This window comes from Amphiprion ocellaris, chromosome 14 (assembly GCF_022539595.1).
Source record: "Amphiprion ocellaris isolate individual 3 ecotype Okinawa chromosome 14, ASM2253959v1, whole genome shotgun sequence".
Lineage (NCBI taxonomy): Eukaryota > Metazoa > Chordata > Actinopteri > Pomacentridae > Amphiprion > Amphiprion ocellaris.
Window position 1 is genome coordinate 17,376,077 of NC_072779.1, and position 25,487 is coordinate 17,401,563.

Genomic DNA, 25,487 nt, shown 5'->3' on the forward strand with positions numbered 1-25,487 from the left:
CAAGGCACATTTCCAATTATACTGCCAAATGACTCATTTTCTTATTGGGCCTACTATAATTGTGGTGGGTATTAGGTGCATGCAACTCAATTTGTCTTACATATTTGTTGGTAGGATGGTAATAGAGTTGACAGAGCCAAGGGGATGATATGAAAGAATGAGACAAAATAAAAAAAATAAAAAAAAGAAGGATGATATGGATCCCTCAATATTTGTTTGATCTGCTTCATCCTCCTTAATACTGTTGAAGTTTAAAAACCCGAAAAGAAAATGCCACTTTAATCATTTGTGGATTGAGGAATGGGAAGACTATCATTTTCAAGTAATCAGAAAATGTCTCTCCAGAGTAATAGTCTTTGTTCTGACTGCTGAAATTAATGAGGCTTCCAGTGATGTGATTATCTGTCCCCAGGATCATCAATATATAAAAATAATTGACAAATTAAATTAGAGAAAATTCTTGGAAGCTTAAGTTTTCTTAAGAAGCACATTTTTACTTTTTCATTGGCACATAAGTAGAGATTTTTGAAACAAACACACTTTAAAGTAAGTTGAGTAAGCTTTATTAAATCTGCAGACACATTTGAAGCTCATATCAGTAAATATTCTTCATCCCTATAAAAGGAAACGACCAGTTACTTATGAAGCAACTGGACAACATGTCAATGTGGGCACACGAAAGGCACAGCACTGACCATGAAGCCATTTCACATTGTTTTTTTGTCAACAGAGCATATGACACAATGATCTCAAGGATGGAATTCAACAATATGCTGCTGTTTTGCCATCATTAAATACTCTTCTCTTTATGATACAGTTTCCATAATTTCCCTATTAGTAACAAACTCAAGTAGTCAAGAGAAGTTATATGTGATTCAAACTGTTCAAAAATTAATAATAAAAATAAGCAACTTTTCATATACATGACATACAAACTTTAAATAGAACAGAGTCTGAGGATTACAGCTAAAATTAGACACCATATCCAACATGTAACGTGTAAGTCAAGTGAACAGTATCCTTTGTTCTGTCAGCAGACATGTAATGATTTGGCTATCTAACTCAAGTGTATTTCTTTAGTTAAAAAACACACAGCTATGGTGCTGCTTTTAAGAGCAACAGCTGTCAAAAATAACCAAAGGGAGCAAAGACCATCATTCTAAACAAGCATGCTATTATTCACTGTGAGTACCGTTCTCAGTTCTCTATTATCCACTCCATATGCGTGTGCCACTTTGTGCATGTTTGCATACTAGGTGCAACAGTGAAAACTGTGCAGATTTGATTCTAGGTGCCATGTAAGGGAACAGTAAGCACTAAAGTGCCTCTAAAGCAGCATGTACTGTGGGTGAGAACAGAAGGGACAGCTGTGGTTTTGTTGTGAGGCGAGCTGCCCATTGCTCACTGCAGGGTAACTGTGAAACAGTCAGGGTCTAAAAGGGACCTTGTTCCTGCTCCCTGCTGGGCTGGCCCTGTCCAAAACTGTTACAGCGCTCCCCGTCTTTGTTCAGTAACTAAGTGCTCCTTATTTGGGAGTGTAAAACCCCCTTTTTTGCTAACTCCCTCCTATGTATTGTCATTGTCAAGCTGGTCATCAAAACACTTGCAAATCTTAACAAGCATATGTCACAAACCAAGGTGCATTTTAACAGGACAATAACATTAATTAACTGTTGTGCACACTCCAGTTTAAAAGGATGGAGGCCACTGATTATCATGGAAGCATAAACATCCTTTTGAGCCAACTGTGTAAACTCCAAACACATTATTAAAAATATTAGTCACTAGATATGTCTGTATTGACATTTGTTAATTGCACTTTAATACAAAATACATCAATGTTTCTAAACACTAACCTACATGTAAGTCAGTTTACAAAATGTTACAACTGATGTCAAACACCTAAACTCTTGCTAAGTGAGAATCATTGCCAACGATTCATCAGTAACCTGGCAGCTGCCAAGGGCCATCACGTTGGCTCCTCCAGTCTGAGTTTCCAGCCCAGGCCCCAGATAGGAGCAGATCTGACTGAACCAGGCTGCTTTGGCTGTGGTTGTGGCCTGAGCAGTGCTTCAGCCAGGCGAGAAGGAGAGGCCAGGCTCCCGCTAGGAGGAGGATGACGTCTCCATAGTGGACAGGATACGCACCACTTCAGCTCTCTGTGTGGGTGAGATGTGCTGGGTCATGTGCACAATGGAATCCATGGCAACCTCTGGATTGGCTTGAACAAGGCTGGATATGAGAACGGGGAAACAAAAGAAAACATGAGCTCATCAGGTGGACAGATGTAGGTAGAGTCAGGTGAAAATTAGCTAATTAACTGCAGTAGTTTGCACTGTACAACTGTTCACCACAGTGAAGCTGCAACCGTTGAGAATTATCACCTGCGAATCTGCTTGAGGATGTGATCCCGGCGGATGTACTTGATGTTCTCATCGATGACGGACCTCGCGCCCTCTTCTTCAGCTAGTTGCCTCTCCAGCCATGCCACCACCTCTTCATTGTTATCCCACAGATAAGCCTGCACAACATTGTGTATGTTAAAGAGCAGAAGGTGAATCATTGTGAATAGTTACGGTTAAATAATGCCTAGAGATCCTGCTTTTGCTTCTGATGTGAGTGTGAACAAATGTCAATAGGAATAAAAACATCCCAGGGGGCAGTTCAAACTTACTAAACAAATAAACAGGTAAAGATTAAAAAAAAAAAAACATCTTGACTTCAAAGTAAATATCAATAACAACAAAAGAGCTGGACAGGAACAAAGTGGGAGTCTGATGTCGTGTTGAGTGGACCTGATAGGGAAATTAGTATTCATGAGTGCTGGCATTTCTGATCCCAAACAAAGCCAGGCTGGAGGGCTTAGCAAAGATTTGAGGGTAGAGGGGTTTAATGGGCGCTTGCCTTTTTATGAACAGTCCTGCTTGAGCTTGAGGTCCACAAGAACATTTAATGCCCTTATTAATGATTTTTAATCTGTTTGCTTTTAATTAAGAAACAGCATGTTGCTCTCCTATCTGCACGTGCCAGGGCTGTGATTAATTGTGGCTTAAGACAGCCAGTCCTGATTGGGGTAATGTATTAGCTAACAAGAAGGCCACTTCTAAAGAAATCTCAAGCATTGAGATAGCTCCCTTCACCCCTGCAGCTGGTCTCCTGAGCATGTGGCTGAGCCGAGAAGAACCGCAGCTATGTGTCTCCGAGGGATGTTTATTTTTACTAACTACCACTTAATCAGTTCATCTGTATATAATCAGGAGGATTTAATAGGAATATTTACTACCTCTTAATCTAGTACACCTTGTGTACAAGAGATGAGTGTTTCAGGAAAAAAACAAACCTCCCTCAGTATTCATTACCTCAGCCAGGGGCTAATATGAGGTTTACTTCAGTGCATCTACACACTTTACTAAAAAGAAGACGGATACTAGTTCAGAACTAGTCAATAATACTGGCATATGAGATTATGAAAAAGTATAGTCCAGGACATATACTGTGTTATTTTGTCCAAATTCAATCTTTTGTTTTAGAGCAATTGGATTTTAGAATGCAAAGTAATTTGAGTTATTTTTGATTATTGGAACTTAATAGAACTGGCCACTATAATTTTACTGGGAAAGACTGACAGTGTCACGATCAGTGTCATACAGACCTGTACAAGGTATTGTACCTGACATTAGGTAAAGTACCAAATTATGTAATTTTGTATTTTTTAAATTCACTGAACCTTTAAAACAAGGGTCAATGAACTGTTGGGCGGTTGATTATCAGGTCTGAGAGTCAGCATTGTTGCGATTATCGGTATTGTTATTGTTTTCAAGTGGTTCCCAATAAAATAAATTAACCTAAAAATTTGCTACTTTGGCTCTGTTGCAGGCATCTCTCTTTATCCACTGGTTTAAAGCAATGTCCTGCCTACAGCATGATCTGATTGGTTACACATCATGATTAATAGCCTATCAACAGTCAAACATCAGTTATTGGTCTTCATTACTTATAATCACTACCTCTATCTTCAATAAAAAAAAAACATGTTGGCCGACCTGTAGTTTAAAATAATAGCAAGCTTCATAAATTCTAGGACAACAACAGCATATATATATATAATAAAGAATGAGTAACCATTAATTTCATTCTAATCCTCATTCTCTCTCTTTCTCTCTAAAGTCCTCAAAATTAACCATCATTTTATAAACATCCATTTTCTATTAGATATCAATTATGGTTTTCTCTGACACTTTTCACTCAGAGTCACTGAATAGAGAGATTGGGAGGCCATAGAACAAAACCTAAAATGGGTGCTGTGGGTTGTACCTTAACAGCCCCTTCAGCCTCCACAAACCAGCGGCGCAGCATTGCCTGGATCTGGCCGTCTGTCAGCTCACTGTTAGCCGCTTGGATCTTCCTCTTCACGGTGTCTTCCAGCAGCAGGCGTCGCAGGCGCCAGTAGAAGAACTGACGTGACGTCTGCCATTCCAGGATATCCTAAAAAAGAGAAAACACAAGCAGCTACTGTTAAAACGAGCTGGTATGTCAAAACTTTTAAATTTGATTAAATGCCAACATGTTAATCTATATATTTTTTTCAGATATCAATCATTTTCAGCCTAATCCAACCCCTTCGTAGGATGTCACATTAGGTAAAAAGGTTTATGTTTTACATTTGGCTCTCTATTTTCTGACACTGATTACATAACCCCAGGCTATATCTCTGTGGATGCAAAAAGGTACATATTTTGTGAATTTTTTGATGGAAGTGTTCCACTTTTAAAGCAGAATAATACATGACACAGAAATGTGCAACTCTCTAAACTAAATGAACAGACTGAACTGAAGATTTGAGGATGTTACTACAGAATCCACTATTGCAGATTTTTTGGCTGGTGGACTTCAGGTCTTGAGGTCATCCATGGTCTAGTAAATGGTGTCCATCTTATCGCAGCTTCTTATCACACCAGTACAGTTAGTAACCCTCTACAGCACATACTGTGTGTAAAAAAACATGCTGACAGCCATCCATCTGTGAAACACCCTTCTGGTCATGTGAGCCAAGTGTGTGTCTGTGTGTCTGTGTGTGTGTGTTTGTATGTGAAAGATGGGACTGAAGGCCCAGAATGAGATGGGGCCTGCCTGAGGCTGCTCTGTAGTTGTCTAGGTGATTGACCAGGGTCATCAGAAGATAATTATGAGGACGAGTCTCGCAGCCTGGTGAGACCAAACATTATTCACTAGGCAGGTGCAGCAGCGGCAGCTAGACTGATTCTCCCCTGCAGGCTTTTTCAGGTTGTCCATGTACTGCACATTCATATTGTAACAATTCGTGCACATAAGATAGTGTTCGTTCTCACCGTGATAACGCCCTTCTCTTGCATGCGACCTGGAGTGTCATGAAGGTCTGCAAACTGCACAGCCACCTGATGGTAGATGGGTAACAGAAACTCCTCACGCTCCTTAAGCTTGGTCTCCAGCTCTTTTCGATCAGGCGGGCTCAGCTCTGGGGTTCCTGTTGGAGTTTCAAATAACATCATTAAACACAACTTCCAAATCATTTGCAAAAAAACTGACAACCATATGCAGAGGTTTTGATTACAACCCGAGTACATGAGCAAGAAACTGAAAGGACACACAGTGTCCTTCAGAGTTCAGGTGTGAAAATCAGAAATTCTATCCTCAAATGGTTTTCGTATGTGGGTTCCTTGTATTCCATTACCATTAATTTAGGTTCTACATGAGAATGCAGCTGAGAATTAACTCCTGCCAACAATATTTTGCTTTGGAGCTCCCCCCAAACCCTTTGCTGCTGTCACCTAAGACTGATTTCTGTCAATTCCAATCTGTAAGCTCTCAAAGCCACCACAGTAAACCTCAATTCCACCAATCTGCCCAAAGCGCCAAGCCAATGCAGCATTGGACCGAAGGAAAATCAATAGTCTGCACAGGAGAGACAGGAGAGCTTGTGATTGATCCGAGGAGGCTGTGATTGACACGTCTCCCTGGGGATTCCAGTGAAAATGACACAATCAACACCAAATAAAGAACGACAATAAAAGCACACATGCTCCCAGCTGATCTATTGCTCCTCACTAAAATGAGGACAAGGCCGAAATGGGTCAAAGATACCTGTAATGAGTTGTAATTGAAGAATTTAAGTGTATGACTCACCCAATCGTTCAGCCAGATTCGTGTAGACTGGATCTACTCTCCTCATGGTCTTCACCAGATCCTTCCTTCTAAACTTGATCTCCACTGTTCCTTCAGGCTCCAACACTCCACCTCTGAAGACAGGAATGATTTAAGTGAGTCAAGCTGGTTTTAGAATAATGAAGCTTAGTCTGCTTTTTATCTGTCAAACTCACCGGCTGTCCTTGTCGGCGTACATCTCCATGTGACGGGGGTTGATGGTTGGATCTATGACCACCCAGGAGCCTCCTCTCAGCTCAGCCTGAGGGGGGATATAGACTAGTACTGGCTGCTTGTACTCCCTCAGTCCATCCACAATGTAGGCCCCAAACTTCAGCACCTGGTCGTACATATCTGAAAAGGATAATTCCCTATGATTATTATGACATGAAGAATGGGTTTAATCGCATATCACCTGATTACTGCAAAGACAAAAGTACCTTTCATTCCTCCAGAAAAGCCCCTCCAGTTGGAAAATACAATGAGAGGTAAGCCTTCGCGGTTGAGATCCTTAATAGCCTGGGCTGTTTTAAAGGCAGAATCTGGGAACCACACCTGTCCTGCCTGCTGGATGATCTGAATATAAAAATTACATACATGTCAAAAAATATCTTATTATTAATGTTCACTTTTGAATATATACACCTTATGCTACCCATACCTTTGCCTCTGAGTCCAAATTAGCTGGATCAGCTGGGATTGACAGCTCCACAGACCTGGTCTCCACAGCAACCACTCCAGTAGGTATCCCACCCAGTCTGTAAAGAGAGTCCATTCAATGCTGATGTCTAGAAACTATCTTAAGAAATAGAAAAGCTGTTCTTCTATGAAATAACAGATGCATTTGTGTTAATTTGTGATCTGGTTTATAGTTTTATGTGGAACTTACCTGGCTCTGCCTACCACCACACTCTGAGCCCAAGGCTGCATGATCTCCATGAAAGAGCCATGGTCAAAGAAACCACTCTGCCAGGAACCTTTTGGAGCTTTATATAGAGTAGTAAGAAAGAGAGTGTAGAAAGGCAAAAAAGAGTGTAGGAGGAAAAAGTTGGGGTCAATTAATGCAAGTTAAAAATGCAACTGAATCTATTTTCAGAAACAATTCTCTCTTCCCCATGCTGTTTTTAGAATGCCTGGCTTTCTTCTGTACACTGTATGAGCTTGTGTATTTTTTTTTTCTTCAGAATCTGTAATCGTGGCAGCAACTGTGATGGATGACTGTATAAGCAGGCTTGCTCAGCTCTTTTTCTGCCTGCACACTCTGAGGAACATGCCCAGCCTTTGAGGTTACCATTCAATTAAGCCTCGCCACTCATCACTATCAGAGACGTTGACTGGCTTCCCACACAGTCCCCCTGATCTCTTTGCCATCCCAAGCTGTAATTACACTGATGTGGAACCTGCTTAGTCCTGACCTGCAGTGTGAAACACACTGCATCAATTCTGGTGCTGATCTTGCCTTTAGCGGCATGATGTTAAGCTTCACTGTTTCTTTCCTAGTTTTTTAATAGCCTCTCTCCTGTAATGAATTATTTCAACCTTTAACTCTGGAATATCAGGGTGAAATAATAAATCTTTATATTTACTTTAAATAACACACAAAAATGGCAGTGTGACTTTTAACAGCCCCTGTTAAAGCATTATTAATGGTTTGTAGAGTTAAAGTGTATAAATTGTCTTCATAGCGAAAGCTTAGATGTTATATAAAGCAATATCATTTTTTTTTATCTTAAGTCACAACTGGAACAGAATGGTTTGGATGTATGGGTACAGAGAAGAGCGCTACAACGTCAATAGTATTAAGTTAATAATGAGATAATTATGTTATTGTCAACTAGAGCTGCAGCTATCAATTATTTTAATCAAGTATTTTATCAATTATTCTGGCAATTAATCGTGTAATCAATTTCCATGCTTGGCATGCGTGTTACAGCATCAAAAGTGGAAGTGAGCGTGCTGTGTAACAGAAATAACCGTCCTGGCATAACACACGGGCAGACATCTGCAGTGTATTGTACATATATAGTATAGTACAGGGGTATTCAACTAAAACCCAAAGCCATGGGAACCCCACATGTAATTAGTTGGTGATGCAGAAATCGCATAAATATGTTTTTATGTTTGGTCCGTTTAAACTGCTGGTACTGCAGCTGGTAGAACACAAACAAGAAAACTGATTATGATATTACTATTTATTACAGAGAATATTCAATCAGTAACATTAGTTTCACTTTGATTTGGCCACAACTTAAAGTGATTTCCTTCATTATGAGACAGTGTCAGACCTACATGCACTTCAATACAATATCATGTCTGAATGTAATTATTGTGCAGCTGTCTGTCAGCAATAATCAGCTGCACTGATCGGTAAAATAAATACATTGCACACGTTTAACAGTTTTCTACTTCCATTCCTGTCTTATATAATTTCTAGTTGCAGCACTTTTTACCGTCATAAATTTTCATGTTCCTCATTGTTCTCCATTAAAACAACTTGTTTGCAATCGGTTCATTTTGTGCAGAAAATGGGTCAAATGATGCACTGAACATCCCTGTTTGTGTGGACAAGTTTGAAGAAGAAAGTCTGAGTAAACAAAGAAAGTTGAAAACCACCTTCATATCTGTTAACTCTGACTGAGGTTTTAGCTTATGTCGATCTGACTTACACAAAGAAAGCCTGACTGTCAAACTGCCTTCGTAGTTCAGCCCTCTGACCTGCTAAACCAACGGCGTAAATACTAGAAAAGCTGCGCCAGTTAAAAAGTGTCCCGTCAAATTAAAAATCCCCTCATAATTTACTGATTATAGGCCCGGGATCGTAGAGGATGATGTCTGCCAGTTAGTGGCCTGGGGGGTACTATGTAGTGGATTAAACAAACCTCGATTCAGAGAATTTTAGCAATCGAAATACTCGAATAACTCCAGGAATCGTTTCAGCCTTTTTATCAACATGGATCATCGAATCAATAAAACGGAAAAAAATGTGAAAATTGCAGGTCCATTTCCCAGATCCCAATTTGACATCTCAATATTGCTTGTTTTGTCCAACTAACCAACCTGTTTTGTCTGATCAAAATGTAGACGTTTAATTTAGAATAATGTACAAAAAGGAAAATGAGGGAATCTTAAAATTTTAGAAGCTAGAACCAGAAAGCATTTGGTGTTTTTTGCTTAACAAATACCTCTGCAATTAACTGGTTATCAAAAACTGTTCTCCTTTAACTGAATTATCAACTCTGTACCAGTAGAGTGTGAGAGAAATCTGGTATTTCACTGTGCTACTGAACACGTGTTGAGTTTTGTTTTTTTTAAATTGATCAAAGTAATTATAAATAACTACAAAATGCTTAGTATTCATTTGCTCGATACAGATTTGTTGTTATATAACTACCAGTCTATCAGCAACTATCAGAACCATTAATCTGCTACACAATTATGAACCTGAGCAAGGTGTTACGTTTTGAGCAACATGTTTTACATAATGGCAATATGTTCTCAAAAATAATCTGAGTTTCTCTGTATATCCAGAGCAGGTACTCACTCTGGCTGGGACGTCCTGCTAACATCCAGCGAGGATCATAGGGAGCCTTGGTAGGCACAAACTCTATTAGCCGATCAATGGGATCCTTGGCTTGGAGGATGGGCACTGGACTAGATTTACACTGCAGAAAAGAAATTTTATTCTTTCTTAATAACCAATTCATAATAACAAATATTTAGCACAGTGAGCAGCATTTTAACCAAAGCAGGTCGATGTTACCATGGGCATGTAGGACAGCCACTGCAAAATATTGAAGACTCCCTCAAAGTCATCACAAACAGTAGTGTGGGTCACACCATTGTTGTGCATGATCTGAATTCCACCAAGTTGGTTGTTCGATGTGTACACTTCTCTGCCCAGGACCTGTCATGGGAAAAAGACAAAAGTGTGGGTTTTATATCAGGAAAAAAGGATGCTAGAAGTAATATTTTTCTCTGTTAAATGTCAGTCTGCAATTTGAATGTGGATTTATAAAAATGCACCAAGGAAGTAAGCAGGGTTTTAAAGGGTAAACAACACTAATGTACATCAGAAAATTACCAAAGCACTTGCTCTTACAACCTGCTGAAAAACTGGAACAGCAGTTCACTTCTCAGTTTAATTGAGTGTAGATTTATTCTTTAAAAACCCTCCTCTCTCTGGTCTTGAATTAAGCCAAAACAATGTTGTGCAAAGCTAACTGACAACAGGAGGCACCACTGTGTAGCTGGGTTCAATAACACCACAGAAAGATATGCAACCTTGTCAATACAGGTGATCAGCAGCTAGAAACTCATGTATCACAACAGTCACACCTGCCACCTGCTTCTCTTTTGGGACATTTTCTACCAGACAACGTAGATTAACGTCTGGCCTGAAACTAAAATACTAATTTTAATTTAAGATTTCATTCATTTAACTGACTTGCATTCATTTTTGTCGTCACATATTCTGAATAATCCATCAGTATAAAACAGAAGCCACCAAACTTCTTTTTTTCTTCATGTTGTTCCTATGCCAACCTGAAGTCATAAAGTCTCACTGCCAGCCCACCCTATTTTCATAAGCAGCTGAGAACAGGTGGCAGGGCCCTAACATGGTTCCATAAAAATAAGAGAGGAGCTCAATCCCTACCCTCAGCTCTCACCTTTTCAGCCATCATTTACTTTCTTTATTACCATTAATGGTTATGTATCTGGCTACAAATCTAGGGCACTCTCCTAAAGCTGTCAGGAAAGCCGGCAGCCCCAAGAAACATTGCAGTCACCTTGACATACACAAAACCTCTATGCCTCCGGCCATCGCCGGATTCATTAAGATTCCACAGCAGAGAGAAGAGGAGGAGATATAGGAGGAGGAACAGAGGGAGATGACTGGGAGGAAAAAAACGAGGGGCCAACTGGTAGTAACAGCTCACTGGGGTATTTGTGCTAGTAGTTACTATCCAGTCCCCATGAAAATATGAGCACTTTCCAGCAGCTAATGAAATGATGATCTCTGGGTGGCAGCCTACTGCTCTCCATTAAGTTTCAGTTAATAGCCAGGAAACCACATGACAAATGAGCGGAGAAAAACTACCCTACTTATTTCCTGTGTAGGTCGTTAAAATGTGGGGTTTTTTTTGGTTTGTTTTTAATGAAAACAATTATTTGCGAACAAATGATATACTACAGTCTATCACAACCACATTGTGGACATTTGTCAGTAACCATTACTATGATTCTGCTCCCACAAATGGAGCTCAACAGTGAGGCCATCGAAAAACAATTGAGCTGCCAGCAAATAGGTGTGCCATCATGGGGCTATTTGCATGGTTTGTCATGTTGTGATCTGTCATCTAATTTCAAATGGAGTCATCTTAATGCACTGACAAGGACAGAGAATGGAAAGCAAGAAAAGAAGAGGTAGTGAGGCGTGCAAGCACACATACACACAGCCATCAACTGTACGCACAAAACAATCTGCATCAGCAAAACTTTTCATTTTGATTAAAAACAAATGATATGGGTGTCCTGCACTGCAGCCTCTGGCATGTCACTCTATTTCTATGCAAATACAACTTCATGGTTCGCTTTCAATTATTCCAGTTTGAGTGGCAGGCAGGCCTGTGGCTGGGATCGGAAAGGGAACCCTAGTTGAACAGAGAAAGGCAGAAGGAACGAGCTTCAAAAATTGCCTGATCAGCGAGTTGGAACAAGCTTCAAAAATCACAGTATACTTTTCTAATTTTGTTTCCTTGACATACGTGCACATCATTCGCCTCTCATTTCTTTGTACAAAATCTACAATTTTGTATTTGTTCATAGAAAAAAAAAGAACAGAAAAACAATTGTGAATTTTTGTTTTACTCGGGCATATCTGTTTGACCTTCCCCTTATATTAGCTGAAAATTCTAATGGCCAACTAATGAATATTTTTTTAGAGATTTTCTCATTAAAATGTAGCTGCATTAATTGTGTGAATTTAGAGACAGCTCATTTGGTGCTCATTCTGTATCACATCGGGAGCAGAGTGCAGACGTATATAATAGAATCTTGCTTTCAATTTAAAACACTAGAACAACAAATCTTATTGTTTTACCTTGTTGAGGGCTCCAGCTCCAGTAAGGATAATGTGAGAGTTGTCCACTTGGATGGTTCTCTGTCCAAGCCTCACCAGATAGGCCCCGATACCTATGGCTCGACATGTGACCTGTAGGACAAGGCAATCATCTTAAAGCTTCAGATACGTGTAATGCAACTGCATCCCAGCTTATCAACTCTTTGAAAAGAGCAAGTCTTTGTTCTTGAAGATCACTCAAGCGTGCAGTTCAAGGCTAAGGAGCAGACTGCATATATAATTGTGTTTTTGAACACAAGTGCAGTCTTACCAGATTCATGGTGATGATCTCCTCATAAGCCAGGGAAGACTCTCCAGCAATCATTCCAGACCCCTTCAGGTTCTCCACACCCAGGCCTTCATCTTTTCCTATAATGTCAGTGATCTTGTACCTGCATGGCAACACATATATTCACCCAAAGCCAGCTGTGACCCCTGTATAGCTTTCTACATGTCACCTCTGCTATATGAAGCTCACAAGATTGCAACAAAGGAATACACACTTGACTGATATTACAGCAGCTTAAAGATTAATTCCCCTTACATACTCAGGTGAGTACTAATGTATATTTTAAAAAAAGGTACCTGGATTCTCCCTCATCCTCTACGTGTTCGCAGTGCACAGAGTTTAAGGCTGAAACCTTCTTGTAATCCTGAGGTGTGAGGTAGAGATACTTGAAACCCTGTAGGGGACATAGCAAGGATAGCTTAATCGCAACAGACAGTGATACAGATGCAGAAGACAAATAGTCAATAAATGTTTTAAAAGGCATAACCAGGTAAATTTCTATGGTATTATCAAAACAAAATGATTGAGACTAATGGATTTCAGGTAACAAGATCTACAACAATTGCACACATTCGAGAAAAAAAAAAAAAAGGATCTCAAGTACAGTATTATGTGACAGAGACTTGCTGACTGACCTTATAAGGGTCAGCTGGATCTTGCCAGGCCACGTGGAACATGTGTCTGATTTCCTCTGCCAGGCCAATGCGAGCACCACTGTTGGCTGCGATGTAGATTCGAGGGATGCCGCTCTCTCGTGCCATCTCTGAGGCTCGCAGGAACAACACGTCCTCCTGCGGTCCAAATGAACCTATCTTGTGTGTGATGTCATTACTTATGACGATGATCTCACGTCCCGCTGGATACTCTGGGGTTCGCAGGGTCATCCGCCAGGCCACCATACCAATCTGGATATACAAAATAGAAGTGCTTTAGCAAAATAAATGCCATATGAAACTGCAAAACATATATACAGTAAATACTCCAATTGAATGTGCTTTTATCATTTTGACAGCGGAAGTATTACTGGGAATTCTGTCAGGTTTTCCGTTTTGTGATGCCCTATGGCTGATACATGATGAATCATTTTATTTTTTACATATAGGTGTTATATTGTAATGTACACTTTCCCAATGAAGAGCTGGGCTGTGCCATAAAAAAGCACCTTAACAGGCACTCAACAACAAAGCCAAGGAAACAGAGAGACACCTACAGACTAAAGGGGAAATTGCACATTTTGAAATAGGTAGTGAACAGATAAAGAGAAAGGTCATGTTAAAGCAAATGGGTATAATGTAAATTTTTCAATATCTGTATTCAAGCATAATGCTGAAAAGACCCACCTCGTTGCCTCCTGGCAGTCGGTTCATCTGCACCAGCTGACCTTGGGCGTCGAGAACCAGCTCTGTGAAGGTGAGCAGCTCAGAGGGAAGAGGGCATTTGGGTAAGTGGGCATAGGCCTGACTAGAGTGCCACAGCTTTTTCAGAGCCTGGAAGATAAAATAAAATAGTCAGAATTAAATTATTCATTACTTAGTATATCTGAGCAAAAGCTAAGCCCAGAAGCATGTTTTTATACGGTACCTGTCTGAACATTTCTGGAAAGTCATAGACATAGGTGGTGCCCAGAGACTGTGCCTGGAAGCGCTTTGATTGCAACAGGTCCTTGGTGACATAGGGTGTATTGATGAGCATACCATGTAAGGGCCCTTGCTTGTCTCCGTATGCTTGGAACATAATCTGGAAAGAAATGAAGGGAGTCACTTTACAAATACACTGACAACTGTGGCAGTAAGATAACAAAAAACAGGATTTTTAGCACGATGGTCATGATGATTATGAACAGTGTGATAGCCACTGACATATTGTAACTGAAAGCATCCATCAGATTCTATGTGCAACAGTGCTGTAAGGATAGGAATGTGTTTGGCAAGCACCTCTGATCAGATATATTTTACTGAATTAGGCCAACATCATTGCAAAAAGTTGTTTTCTTTGGCTCTGTCTACCCTCCCAACATTGCTCAAGATCTTCCTGAAACTGAATCATTTTATTAAATCATTATAGCTGCAGGAAACGCCACCACTTCCTTCTCAATCATGTCTATAATCTTTAAACAGAAAACAAACTAGACACCCCTTATTTCCTATAATAGAACTAATAAAGCAATCGCCCAGCAAAAGAATAAAAATAACAAGTGAAATGGGTGCTCGTGTATTCAGCTTTTTCTTCATTTCTTCATGAAATTTCTATTTACTCAACATTCATTCACTATTGAATGGATGGGAGTGATGATAAAGAGATGAATGGATGGATGGATGAATATCTTACCTGATCTGCTGCGAGAAGAAACACATTACCAAAGGAACTGTCCACTAGGCAACAGGCAAGACGCCATACTGGATCTCTACTCCAAATTGACTAATCTTAAAGCCTCTAATGTATACAAATGACAAATTCCACATTTTTAGTTTTACAAGAGAGTCTGGTAAAATTTACTGTAGGAGCTGAGTTTCCAGGATGGAGTTGAAGCCTTTTGCCAGTGAGTGGACAATAAGCAGATGAGATGGAAGATGTATGAGTGCCCCACCTGTCGGTCTTTGGGCCCCACCTGTCCCGTTCGGGAATCAGTGACCTCCTTGTACAGGCTGATGTCCAGGTAATAACCTGATTCATTAGTAAGGAAGAGGCGGATGGGAATCTGCTTTCCTGTTGGAGTCAGGCGGATGTTAATTTTCAGCTCAGCCTGCAGGACACGCAGCTTCCACAGACGGCTGCCGTACCGCATCACCATAGAGCGCACAGACTCCTCAATCTGAAGTTTGTAGGAAAGATTAGTCAAACTCTGTGATAATACTGTGCTTTGAGTGTCAGATCTGTGTATATGATTGTTTGACAAACCTTTGATGGGTCCATGATGACTGTAGGGACAAAATTGAGGAAGATGTGGTTACAGTCAGTTCGTACAGTCGTGTTGTTGAAAGCCACCTCCAGTTCATCCATGGCTTCCAGCAGCAGACGCTCTGCTTCATTGTGAAGGTATTCAAAGGAGGCTTCCTATTGAAGGAACAGAAGAAAATAACTGTCATTAGCAGCTGCTATGATTGATTTTGTGGATGTAAGTACATAAACAACTTTGTTGAAAAATATACTGAAAAAACCAACATAATCAGAAATACAAAGCAAAAGCCCATTACTCTGAAAAAACATCCTTGTTCTTTTGTGTTCTCACCTTTGTGACCAAATCAGAGTGGCGGATAATGGCTCGGACAAAGAATCGGTAGTCTGTAACTTCTGTGCCCACCTCCACACGGGCTGCACCCAGGTACAAGTGCATCTTGTGATTGGCGCATGGAATGGCAGTTAGGGCAAAATTACGCATGCGGTTGAGCTCCAACTGGAACGCCAGTGCTGGCTCCAGATGACGGTAGATCCTGTCCTCCTCAAACTATTGAGAAACAGGTACAACAAAGTCACAAACGGCAACACAGTGCTACAAAGTAAGTTTATTTTAAGATTTTCCTGTCGAACTTTTTCACTCACTTTCCTGCCAACATCTCTTACATTAACAGAGGTAGTGAAAATTGGCAATTTCATGAGTACTGTGTTGGTGTAGCTTAGAGAGATGCCTGTGAGTCACACACTGTATTAAGTAAATGAAATCACAGCCAATCTCAAGCTCAGAAAGCTGCTAATGGGTGTCATTTCTCTTAAATGGGGGACATAATTAAAGAGTTCATTACTTTAATGGGTTTTAGTGGTGTCATTGTAGTGAAACTATCAGGGGAGGCAGAGAAGAAGAGCCATCACTGATTGTGATGGAAGGACACGCAGCATTGAGGGCTGGTGGTCTGTCTGTTTTGTTTTCAGATTTGAGCATTTCATTTCAATGCCACAATAATCAGATACACCATCAAGTAAGTATCCAAACATATTTTCAATAGATGGTAATTTCTGCATGGGCCATGACCAATTTGGATATTTAAAAAAAAAAAAAAAAAAAAAAAAAAGACATTTAAAGTCAGAGTGATGATTTAACAAATGTCATATGTCAACATGTACCTTGTCTCTGGCACGGAATGTGAAAAACTTGGGGAATTCCCTCTGTGAATAATAAAGACAAAGAGAAAGAAAAATTAAAGCTTCATAACAAAAACCTTGGTAGCAAAAACAGCATCACTGCATCAAGAAAGACAAGTCAGTTAGACATGCACCACTATAAACCTAATTACAGCAGATGAACATGAGCTATTCTGGTCTCAGTATGCAGCTATGGGGGATTAGGCTATGATGATCAGGACCTTGTTCTAGAAGCAATACAGTCCTTTACTGGTGTAATTTATCCATCAAGGAATCACCATGTATTCACCACAACAGCACGCTAACATAATAATAGTAACAGACTACATATACAAGCACCACTCACTATGCTAATGAATGAAACATCTCTTTTTTTCACAGACATGTGATCATCTGAATAATGCCTGGGAGCCCTGTTTGACGTATTCAGATGAAGCGACACCACTTGCCAAAACAATGCCAGACCGATTGGAGATGCTCTCATCAACTCACAGGCCACACGATAATGAGAGAGCTGCAATAATAAACACGCTGAAAACCTCCACAGCCATGATTTGACACTGTGATTGTATATCTTGTTCAGCCTCCAATATATAGTGAAATGAGGAAAAATCTCTACAGGGTGAGTATACACAATGGTGCAAACTGCCAAAAAACCCTTCATGTAACAGGGGCTGCATAATGATGGTGACATTAGTTAGCATGATTAGCTCTCATCAGAGACTAGGGTGCCACAAAAGAAAAATCAAAGCCTATTGTTAAAATGACAAGCAGTCGTAAAAGATTTGGGCATTTCTCAAAAACTAATCCTGTCCTAAATCCCTGTCATTATTATCATCCTAATGTTAGAGGCTTTTCTTTCAACACTGGGTCAAACTTGGAATGATAAATGCTGTCCTGGGTTTTACAGCACAGTAAGGAGGGAACATCACAAAAATGCCAAGAATTTCTGACTGGCTATCAAAGATAAAATGTGTGCTCACATTACTGCAGGCCATTTATAATCAACAAAGTCTATGTTAAAAAAATAGTTCAATCACAGATTTTAAGGCAAAGATCAAGCAGCCACTCCTGGATAAAATCGATCTAGGCATATTAATGCACTGTTTGATCTAATTAATCCACCTCCTGTAGACTGTATGAAAATTTCAAAACAAGGATAATTATTTGTGTATGTTTTTTGGTAGGGAGTGTTTAAACCATTTTCAAACAAATGCAGAGATTCTTGTCCAGATTTCATTTGTCTTCCGCTACTTACATGAAATCTTTGGTCCACCTCACAGTTGACTTGCTTCCTGAAATCCTGTTATTAGAAATGCAGCAAAAGCAAGGCATGCAGAAAGAGTTACAGAGACAGACAGGAAAACAAGCTGAATTTCAAATTATGCAAATTATTATTACAAGTACCACAGTGATGTCATTCCATATGAATACTAATAAAATATTAGTCATTACAAAAAGAACGACGAAGATTCAATTGTAACATTTTGGTACATGCGGTTCAGAACTGCTGAATTGGTGACATGCGAGGCAGCACATTGTGAAAACAGATAGTTGTCTGAGTAAAGATTAATTAGAACCCTCACCTTCTGAGCTACGAGGAAAGTTAGCCTTCGAATGCCATGTTCAAACAGCAGTGATTTCTGTAAGGAGGAACAACGCAAAATGTCAGCATGGTGGGGATCGATCTAAGCCCTCTCAAGCATAGTAATCTCTCTTTTGAAATCAACAGAAACAAAGGCATTGTTGCAGACAAGCTCCCACCTTTGACTGAGTGAACTCCCGGAACATGGCTGCCAGGCCGTCGTCATCAACGTCACTGTCAGTCTTAATAGCCACATTCAGGATATGGATAGGCTCATCCTGGACGCTCTGGATGACAAGGCAAACACACATTTAATTCTAAGTTCCAGTCATACAGATCAATGACAAGCCTGTGACTGGCATAGGTCTGCTCTCGTCACCTTGTTGTCCTCTTCACCATACAGGACAGGATTGCCTCCTTCTGGGAAGGTTGGACTTGGAGGGGGAGAGTCAGAGAAGCAGCTCAACACATCTGGTATGTTTCTGTAAATAAAGAAAATCATACAATCCGTAAGGCACACTTCTAATACTATATTTAAATACAAATAAAAAAATTCAAGCATAGAATTCTTAGAAACGGGAACGGACCTTGTGAACTCCTGAAATGAGCGGAAGGAGACCATGGCTCCCATGCGCTGGCACGGTGGTGTGAAAGAGGTGTCAAGCAGAACATCACTCACGCTGGCCACATGCACCATGCCGTAGTGATTCAGGTTGGATGAGAATGACATCCTAAGGCACAGACAGAACAGTTACAATCGAGAATTCTGCCGTACTGCTAGGCTGAGTTTGTGCCGATTTCCCCAATTCACCTTTTAGAACCTCACAACAGTTTTGATCCCTCAGCTTTTCAGCAGTTTGCTGAGATAGACTACTTTGTATGAAATCACTTGAAAGTTTCAGGATAATTGTGGGGGCCTGTTTAGTTTAAAAACTGAATGAGGTTCAAAAATTAAAAGCAAACTAAAAAATAAATTTAAAAAAAAAACTCCACCATGGCATGTGAACACAGTAAAAGCAGCTACACCGTATGGATTTTTAACAGATCATGTTAGTCAAATTAAAACAAAGGAAATATTCCTTTTGCAGGAACAAGCAACCATAAAACCACCAGAAAGACCCTTTCAACGTTCAGATTTCTTTTTGTTGGGTGTTAGTTCTTTGATTGTGAGAAGGCGTCCTATAGGTTACACCAATTGTAAGCACTGAAGGGGTTTTGTGAGTCAAACCTGTCCACAGATTCCAAATCTGAGGCATTTTTCTTCTCAGCAATATCATCCTTAGATTCACTATCTCGTGCTCTAAGGTCCTGGGGTTTAGTTTCTTGTAATTTAGTGGCCGCGGCTTTTGCATTGTCCAGGATTGGAGCAGACATTTTCCTGGCAGGACAGTCAGAGGTTTCAGTTCTGGAGTTTTGCACTGTTGTACAACATTTCTCCCAACATATAATCTGATCAGTTTACACTATATTACATCCCAAGTTATTACAAATCTTCCCAATACCGAAACACATACACACAGTTTCACAAGACGCAAACACACAAACAAAATATTTGACACAAAGGTTGAATGCCATGGGCCATGCTGTTGTCAGTAAAATTAAGAACTGCTTCACTTATCAACCAGACTAGACTTGAGCTACTAAATCAGTTTCATTTTAGGAGATTTCAGTGCAACAAACAGTTGCATAACCAACAACTTGACGATGAATTAATTTCAACTTTAATTATGGCTTTGACCATGCAACTAGCTAATTTATAGTCATCAGTAGTTTATCCAATGAAAAGAATTTTTACAATACCTGTTTAGAGTGGGGATGTTCCCTCTGCAATCAAACAACATTGATTACTAAGTGGTTAGTGTCAGGCATCAGAAGAGGAAGACAGTCAAAATGTAGCAATGTGTGTGTAACTGAATGTCTGTGTGAGAGACAGAGAGAGTGTGTGTCTTAACATCTGTTTTTATACTTCTTAATAACTAAATGAATGCAACAAATGTAAAAAAGAAAGATAAAGTAACTGTTAAAACTATATTTGTAGTTATAAACACACATTTCACTTCCTGACTGCTCCCTTTACACCATGCATCATGAGATCCTAAGATGTCCTTCTCCTGATATATGCTCTGAACAAAGACAGGCTTACTTCAAACTCTCATGCAGACTAGTTTTAACATTGAGCCTAACATGAAGGTTAATTTAGACACGGTAAATCACAAGCATGCAATAGAATGAGTACATGGTGGCATTCGCAGGATTTCGATAACTAACGGCGTAAAAAAACTGAAACCAACAAACCAAAGACAAGCATTGCATAGGGACAGAGAGAAAATACACCAACACGTACACACAACCACACACAGACAAACTGAACAAAATCACAGATAGAATACAAAACATGAGTGCAACAGAATCGCTGCAGTACTGTATCTGTTACAAAGTTTCCCAAATGCTGAGCATGTACATGATAAATCCTGACATTATCTTGTTTTTGTTTTTACTTTGCTGATTCTCTGGCCTCACATAAGGCATCTTTACATGTTTTTAGGAACTTGTGGTTTTCTTGGAACTCACAAGGACGAGCAGCTGACATGAGACTCTCGAGGCCTGGAGCTTTGGTGCTCGTGGCCCTCACACTTTTGACAAACCAATAAAAATATTGTCAGTCTTGCAAAATACCTTCTTTTGCACATGAGGAGCATTTACATGGAGAACAACGATAAACAATGACACAGAGCTGGGAATGTTGGGGAGGAATTGTGGCACCATGGATGACATCAAGCAGATTAAAATAAACGTATTTATCACTGGTGCCTTTGATATTCATCTAATAATAGTTAACGATTTCTTGGCTTTGGAGTAATATGTTTCGTGTAGTCACAGCACACACCCACCTACGCTACAAACACCTAAATAAGAGAATGATGCAGCAGTCTGTAGTTAAAAAGACAGACATAAAAATACAGGCAGTCACAGAATCATGTTGATAACCCTGAGAGACAGCAGTGTTTAGAAACAACAGAGGATGGTTGTAGGTGCTGTCATTAAGATATATATTAATATAAAGCTGTGAGCAAATCTATGGTGGTGCTGTCAATTTGCCAGCATCTGTGCCACTAATGGAAAATTCAACATTAGAAAACTATTAAAACTATTGATTCCACAGTGCCGTGGAAGGGAAAAGCAGGAGAGTGGAAAAGTAACGCACAGCATGGAAGTGTTGCAGGCATTTTTAAGTGTGATACCTGTTGGGATGCGAGGTGGGAAGCATGAATTGGAACTCTACTATACACGTATTGTCCTTCAGTTGTCGATGCTGAACACTGTTGAGTTCGTAGGCAATGTATGCTCTGCGTACATACACCTGAGATTAATAGAGATGAAATCAAAGACAATGTTAGTCAGATATGTGAAGCACCTGTGTGTTTTAAATTAAATTATACCGAAATGATTTTGCAGACTGATATCACTATTCCTCTCACCTCTAGGGCAGCCATCCTGACAACCTGATTACTGTGGTAGAAGAAGTTTGGCAGCACATCGAAGATGGATGTCTCTGAAAGGATCAGTTTCTAAACAAAAAAAAATATCAATAACAATCATTAGCTTTGAACATAGTCCATTGTTGGATTAAGGAATGAAGCTAGAACTGCTGATCCTGTCTTTAATGCCTACCTGCAGGTTCTCAATGCAGAACTGGTGTCCATACATATCAATGGCAGAGAGGAAGATGGACTCCACCTGGTTGTGTCGTAGCTCATAAGAGGGAAGGTGCGATGCTATCAATACCTGTGTAAAGAAGATTTATGAGTTGTTTTTTTTGGCACAAGCACACAGTACTTCTCCTCTTACTCCTTCATATTTGTTAGTGTCAATCTCCATAAAATTTCAGCTAAAGAATTTGTTCCAGATCTTTAATGTTTAATTAAACACATTTTATTTTAGATTTTCTTGCTGTTTTGTTTATCTTCCTTAAAAAAAACAATGTCTTTATCAACTTTCTTTGAGTCTTTAGTGGAGGGGACACAGTGACATCTGGTGGGGAAACTGTCAGCATGAAATATGGTTAACACTGAGCCTATTGCCAGCTTTAGCCACTTCACAAAAATATGTTTTTTTTTTCAGATTTTAAGTTAAACAACCACACTTTCAAATCATTTTTTTCTGCTTACAACACATGTGGCCCTTGTAGGAGATTTTTGTTGCATTTATGAGTCATTTCAATACAACAAAAAACAATTTTGGTAATGAAAACGAGGAGTCCGCCCCTGACCTGCCGAGCACGTAGTGCCACCTTAGCATTGGTTGTCTTGCTGAGCTGGGTGAGTTCAGTCAAAATGGCCATAAGTTCATCTGTCAGTGTGGGATCACGGCCACAGAGCTGATCCTAGACACAAAAGAAAACATAATACAAAATCATCAGCTGGATGTCTTACACACTTCAGTGTATTATACACGTAGGCGATGTAGTACGTTTTACTAAATGATGAGGTGCAACATGTTATGATCCGCTTTTTAGTTGCTGTTGCTGTATTATTCAGTAATTACATCACTACTCTGAAAAATATTGCATTACAGAGTTATTTTACTCACTAAATAAAGAATAATTCAATGCCATAAAAACTTAAAGAGTGTAATAAACAATTAGTATTGATTATCTTCATTACTAAAGACCTAATCTGGCACATTAGTGCATGTGCAAACTTACAGTCTTTACCTTACCTGAATATATTTATGTTCAGAGTTACACGATATACAAGACATATTGTCTTACATACAGAAAATAGACATAATCAGTGGCTCACTGAAATATCAGTACATCCTTAATTAGACTGAATTATTTAAATGGATATGATAAAGGTGTGGATTTGTCTTAATCGGTTTTTAATATAGATTTTTCTGACCAAGTAAGGAAGGACACTTACAATCAGCATGGTAACCAGCAGGTTCTTCTTAGTGACTTGAGCATGGGAGAAGATATAGTTGAGCACATTGGCCATGTCGCCTTTGTTTTCCTCACGCAGTGTAAACACACACTTGTCATAGTGTCCTGTTAATGGGAAAATACATCAAAGCTTTGTTAAATACTACACAGGAGAACTGAGGTGAAAGAGCACCACCAAATGGAGAGAAAAAGTCAATGCAATCTGAAAAAAAATTCAGCACAGAACAACGAAAATGATTTTACTCTGGAATGTGGAAACATGTCACCACAATGAAGACTTGAAACCAGTAATAAAGTGCGCAGTCGCTGTTCATTACCATTCTGGAACTGGATCTCTACTTTCAGATACTGTCTAAGCAAATCCATCACCACTGCTTTCATGTGACCTCGGATGCCACTTCGATACCTGTTGGACACATAGACAGATTAGTCTTGTGCAAAACAAAAGGCAGCTATTGTACTACATAGGTTTATGGACAAAACTTTAAAACTGAGATATCAATTTTAAAAAAAAAATTTAACATATTGAGATATAAATGTTGCTCACTTCTGCACCAGCTGAACAATGCTTTGTGTGTTCATAAAGAAGACTTCTCTCTCTGACTTCTTGTTAAGAGTAGCAGCATGGCTGTCCAGGATGTTTGCAATCTGGAAACAAAGGAGATAGACAATATAAGCATTTAATCCCAGCAGCAGTTGAGACTCATAAGCATTTAATCCCAGTGACACTGATGACCCCTCACTTAATGTGTTTGTGTTGTATCTGACCAACAGAGAACGGGAAACTCTGGCTATGACATTTTTAACTAAAACTAGAGTTAAATGTTGAAACCTGGAACACTTTTACCACTACTTATATGAGTGCAGAGGCCATTCTTTGCTCTTCATAATCTATGCATGAATAGCAAACTCAAAAAAAATGAATGCAAATGGAAAAGTCCAAAATGTTTCATAGCACATTAGATCCGGCATATTCAAATAATCCATAAAATCCTTGGAGGGCAGACATCTTTTTTTGCGGGGGAATTATAAAGATTAGAAATCAGAGAAAAGTTGCTGCTATATGCAAAAACAGAATACCTTATATACACACACACACACACACACACACACACACACACACACACACACACACACACACACACACACACAGATACAATACTTGCATTCTGCTTTCTTAGACAAAAATGCAGCCACTTGGATATATATTTTGAAATAATCTGTCTGCGTAAGAAACTCACACAGTGGACATAGTGTGATAGTGCAATTTAACAGTTGAGAAATCCCACTGCCAAACTGAGTAATTTATTAAAAAAAAAAAAAAAAACATGAATCACTAAAAATGAAGACAACATATTTACATTAATATTCTTTCGCTGATTATCAAAGGCGGCACCCTCAAATATTGCCAGTATATAAACAGATTTTCTATATGTTTATAAAAAACCAACTGCTTTGTTTTCCAAGAACATGAGTTACCATGGAAACCGAACATTGTTACTGCTGGCGAAGAGAAATGAGTAGTGAGCAGCATGTAAGAACAATTTATGTGTTGGTGGGGTACCTGCTGGCTGGGGAACTGGCAGAGCACAGAGGTTATGTTGCTGGCGTACTGAGCCATCTCCTTCTTGATGGCCTTCTCCACAGCAGGGGGGATACGACCCGACACACTAGTCATGATGTCTTGAAGCTCCAACAATGGCAGCGAGGGATCACGCATGGTTTTCATTAACCTTTCCACCCACTCTTTCAGCTATGACAGACAAAAGAACGCATTTGTCAGAAACTGCTTACAGTTGGAAGTGCTAATGTCAGTATGCACCCGGCTGTGTATGAATTCTTACCTTAGCACTGAAGAAAGGCTCAGGAAGACAGTAACCACTCATTATGTGAACAAGATGATCCAGTGTGTTGTGGAAGACTCTGTGTAGCTTTTCTCCTCTCAGAGCTACTGCCTGGATAGAAGGCAGGGCTCCAGTGTGCAGCTCTGCCTATAGAACACAATTGTTGTGCATAAATCAAAGATCAATGTCTAGTATAAAGCAGAGGGTATACTTATGATAATGTCTGCTGCACAAAGTCTACCAATTTGGGTTTTGTACTTTGTTCAAGCTGTTGTTGGCTAACCACTAGCAGCAGATTTGCCAGCAGTGGGTGTCTTCTCCTCCATTAACTTTGCCTTGCAATTTTCCTGCATTAGCCTGGCCCAGATGACTGCTGACTCACATGCGTCTCTTCCCCTCAAATAATTGAGCCATCATCTTCGTTGGCAGCTGCAATTTCCTGCCTCGTTGAT

At 39.7% G+C, this 25,487-nt stretch overlaps 1 protein-coding gene across 6 annotated transcripts in view; it reads right to left on the reverse strand.

Moving 5' to 3' along the window:
• Positions 1-546: 546 nt before the first annotated feature.
• acaca (acetyl-CoA carboxylase alpha) overlaps positions 547-25,487 on the reverse strand; it is a 34,489-nt gene continuing 9,548 nt past the window's right edge. Inside the window, exons 19-55 of one of the 6 annotated variants that reach the window (XM_055017150.1) lie at positions 25,036-25,182; positions 24,756-24,944; positions 23,739-23,839; positions 23,509-23,597; positions 23,172-23,296; positions 22,520-22,633; positions 21,922-22,035; positions 21,729-21,818; positions 21,492-21,610; positions 20,050-20,073; positions 19,478-19,627; positions 18,837-18,980; positions 18,629-18,731; positions 18,429-18,536; positions 18,251-18,307; positions 17,923-17,967; positions 16,647-16,688; positions 15,817-16,032; positions 15,486-15,641; positions 15,175-15,399; positions 14,169-14,324; positions 13,928-14,074; positions 13,223-13,492; positions 12,880-12,981; positions 12,570-12,686; positions 12,281-12,391; positions 9,941-10,084; positions 9,722-9,842; positions 7,070-7,166; positions 6,842-6,938; positions 6,621-6,756; positions 6,357-6,534; positions 6,163-6,275; positions 5,349-5,503; positions 4,315-4,485; positions 2,385-2,521; positions 547-2,232 (exon numbers count right to left, since the gene is read on the reverse strand). In XM_055017150.1, the coding sequence (XP_054873125.1) occupies positions 2,106-2,232; positions 2,385-2,521; positions 4,315-4,485; positions 5,349-5,503; positions 6,163-6,275; positions 6,357-6,534; positions 6,621-6,756; positions 6,842-6,938; positions 7,070-7,166; positions 9,722-9,842; positions 9,941-10,084; positions 12,281-12,391; positions 12,570-12,686; positions 12,880-12,981; positions 13,223-13,492; positions 13,928-14,074; positions 14,169-14,324; positions 15,175-15,399; positions 15,486-15,641; positions 15,817-16,032; positions 16,647-16,688; positions 17,923-17,967; positions 18,251-18,307; positions 18,429-18,536; positions 18,629-18,731; positions 18,837-18,980; positions 19,478-19,627; positions 20,050-20,073; positions 21,492-21,610; positions 21,729-21,818; positions 21,922-22,035; positions 22,520-22,633; positions 23,172-23,296; positions 23,509-23,597; positions 23,739-23,839; positions 24,756-24,944; positions 25,036-25,182 (4,737 nt within the window). In that variant the 3' untranslated portion in view covers positions 547-2,105. The remainder of the gene's footprint in view (positions 2,233-2,384; positions 2,522-4,314; positions 4,486-5,348; positions 5,504-6,162; positions 6,276-6,356; positions 6,535-6,620; positions 6,757-6,841; positions 6,939-7,069; positions 7,167-9,721; positions 9,843-9,940; positions 10,085-12,280; positions 12,392-12,569; positions 12,687-12,879; positions 12,982-13,222; positions 13,493-13,927; positions 14,075-14,168; positions 14,325-15,174; positions 15,400-15,485; positions 15,642-15,816; positions 16,033-16,646; positions 16,689-17,922; positions 17,968-18,250; positions 18,308-18,428; positions 18,537-18,628; positions 18,732-18,836; positions 18,981-19,477; positions 19,628-20,049; positions 20,074-21,491; positions 21,611-21,728; positions 21,819-21,921; positions 22,036-22,519; positions 22,634-23,171; positions 23,297-23,508; positions 23,598-23,738; positions 23,840-24,755; positions 24,945-25,035; positions 25,183-25,487) is intronic. The other 5 variants (XM_055017152.1, XM_055017151.1, XM_055017153.1 and 2 more) reach the window with 5 other exon arrangements.